At 33.6% G+C, this 2,504-nt stretch overlaps 1 protein-coding gene across 3 annotated transcripts in view; it reads left to right on the forward strand.

The window, feature by feature from the left end:
• LOC107606101 overlaps positions 1–675 on the forward strand; it is a gene marked incomplete in the record, with an annotated part of 9,858 nt that extends 9,183 nt beyond the window's left edge. For all 3 annotated transcript variants that reach the window (XM_016308077.2, XM_016308076.2, XM_021106409.1), the window contains 1 exon segment: positions 1–675. In XM_016308077.2, coding sequence (XP_016163563.1) covers positions 1–38 — 38 coding nt within the window.

Genomic DNA, 2,504 nt, shown 5'->3' on the forward strand with positions numbered 1-2,504 from the left:
GTCTGTCAAATGATAAGCAGTGTAAGGAGAATGTTTAAGCTAGTCAACCAGTGGAAAATTACCGGTGAAAGTATTGCTTCACAGCCTGGTTGGGCATTTGCCCTTGTGGCTGACATCCACCGTATTTGGTGCCAAAGCCATTTGCATCTGGATATATGAGTGTGGCAAAATTGTGGGGTCAGCCCTGGACACTGCATTGTTGCAGAACGTAGCATTCTGCTCTGGTAGGATGGAAGTTTTGCTTGCATTGTTGTACATTCATTATGAGAGTAAAACTGTACAGTGGGGTGAGCCATGTCTTGCATTTACTACATGTTTTAGATTAGGGCATGTATTCTCATTTGGTTTTTATTGAAAATTGAGGGAGGACAGAACAGAAGCATGCCGCCTTGTAGCGATCCAGGAGCATCACCTGTTTTTTCTGTAAAGTTTGGTGTACATATTGTGACAGTCGAATTAATTCTGACAGGGATTGTGCTTAGCAATCAGATATACCAGGCGTATAAATTATGTAACATTCCATCTGATTATTTTTTTCTTCCTTCTTTAGTAGTCTGTCTTATACTGTATTTCTATTGTTAGTAGTTTAGTATTAATGCCTGATTGTCAGCTGTAATATTCTAACTGAATTTCCTGTTATTTTGATGTAGTTTATAATTGATCCAGTTTCATTTTTTGCTGTTGATAATCCTTGTTTTTCTCCGCCTTTTTTGCTACCTGTTTTCTTATTTCTTTTGGTCAGTGTATGCATCCACTAAATGTTTGTAGGCTAGTAGTCGATTTTGCACGGAAAATACGAGACATCGAGCTTGTGATTTTAAGCAATGTTAGTAGAAATAAGTGCTTCAAAGTTTGGAAGAGTAATATGTCAAGGTACACGGCATGCAAACCCTGTTACACTTACAATTAATTATCTGCAATTTATATGTTAATAGAATTAAAGGCCTAGCATTCATCTGCACCTAGTAGTAGTAGCAGTAATAGTCTCACCTAAAGTTCTAATTTTACGGCTAAAATCCCACGCATTCTCATAATCTTAAATCAAGGTAGCCTCACCTAACATGTTAATGCCTTGTCGGCTGGTATACTGAAATTTCTTGTTAACTTGGCTGCACTTTTCAGTGGACCACATCTTCTCCCCACAATTATTTGACAGTCAGTTCCAAATTGTTCACTTGAAAGTGTTGTACGGTTGGTTGAAATTAATTGCTTACATTAAGAAATAATAATAATAATATTAGTATCTAATATTGGGAAGATTGTGGTGTCAACCAAACTTTCCCCTTCAACATTTAGTTATCTAATTTAATTTGAATGGTATTATTGTAATGAGTTTTATAATGTAGCCATATGTATTATTGTAATAAGTTATCCTCTTTCTGTTCTCTAATGTGAATGTTATGACTTTATGAAGAGGCCACATGGGTTGCTTTCGTTTGCTCTGAGATGCTTCCAATTCTTGTATCATTTATGAATTTAGAAGGACTAATTTAATACTACAGTAAAGATGGTGAATTCCTTCCTTCTTGTAACATGTCTGTTGCTGCTGTGATGTAAGTAAAACAAATTGGAACAAATTATTCTAAAAGTAGTTAGTTTGATCCTATATTTTCAACTTGAGCCAACAGTTTCTTTCACAATAATCCCTAATATTTCTTATGGTTGTTTTCTTGTTTTTGGCTATGTCAACTGAATGATTATTTAATCATTAAATTAATGCATCTAAACATATTATTCCAATAGTTGATTAGATCTATACTGTTTCTAAACTTTGACATATTTATTTGAAATTTGTTCATATTTTGGTCTACTAAATATTACATGTTGTTCATATTGTTATTTATGGCATGATGTTGTTGACTTGAACACACACAAGACTTTGGTTGAACATGGAACTGTTCTCTGCAGCTTCACAAAATAATTTTAGAATTGGAGCCTTCAACTATTTGCATTAATCCCTTCAATTATGTCATCATCAATTAGTTTGACAAAACACTTGTTTATTAAAACGTCACAATGATAGATAAAGAAAAAAGTTCATCTTTTGGTACAAATAGAAGTAAATAGAGACTAGAGAGAGTATTATATATTATTTACTAACTAATTACTCATTCTAACAAGGTGGAAACTCAGGTGTAGTCGACTTCACGTGAAGTTGATACCTGAGAGCCGTTAGATGAAAATTCAGTCAAATCAGTCAAATCATCTAACGGCTCTCAGTATCAACTTCACGTGAAGTCGACTTCACCTGAGTTTTCACCTTTTAACAATGTACCACCCACAAAAAAAGATAATTCCAAATAAAATGAACGGAGAAAATAGTGCTATTTTCTAACTAATTTCAAACAAAAATGGCCGTCCATTTTTGTAATGTACATAATTGTTTGTTTATATATGGTAACGTTATTTGACCATTTCCTTTGCTAGCTCATTTTGATAAGCACAAAGCCAATATTTTTCCTCCCTAATTTTTCTTAATTACAAAGAAAAAAAAAAACCTTGTA

Source organism: Arachis ipaensis, chromosome B07 (assembly GCF_000816755.2).
Source record: "Arachis ipaensis cultivar K30076 chromosome B07, Araip1.1, whole genome shotgun sequence".
NCBI classification, from domain to species: domain Eukaryota; kingdom Viridiplantae; phylum Streptophyta; class Magnoliopsida; order Fabales; family Fabaceae; genus Arachis; species Arachis ipaensis.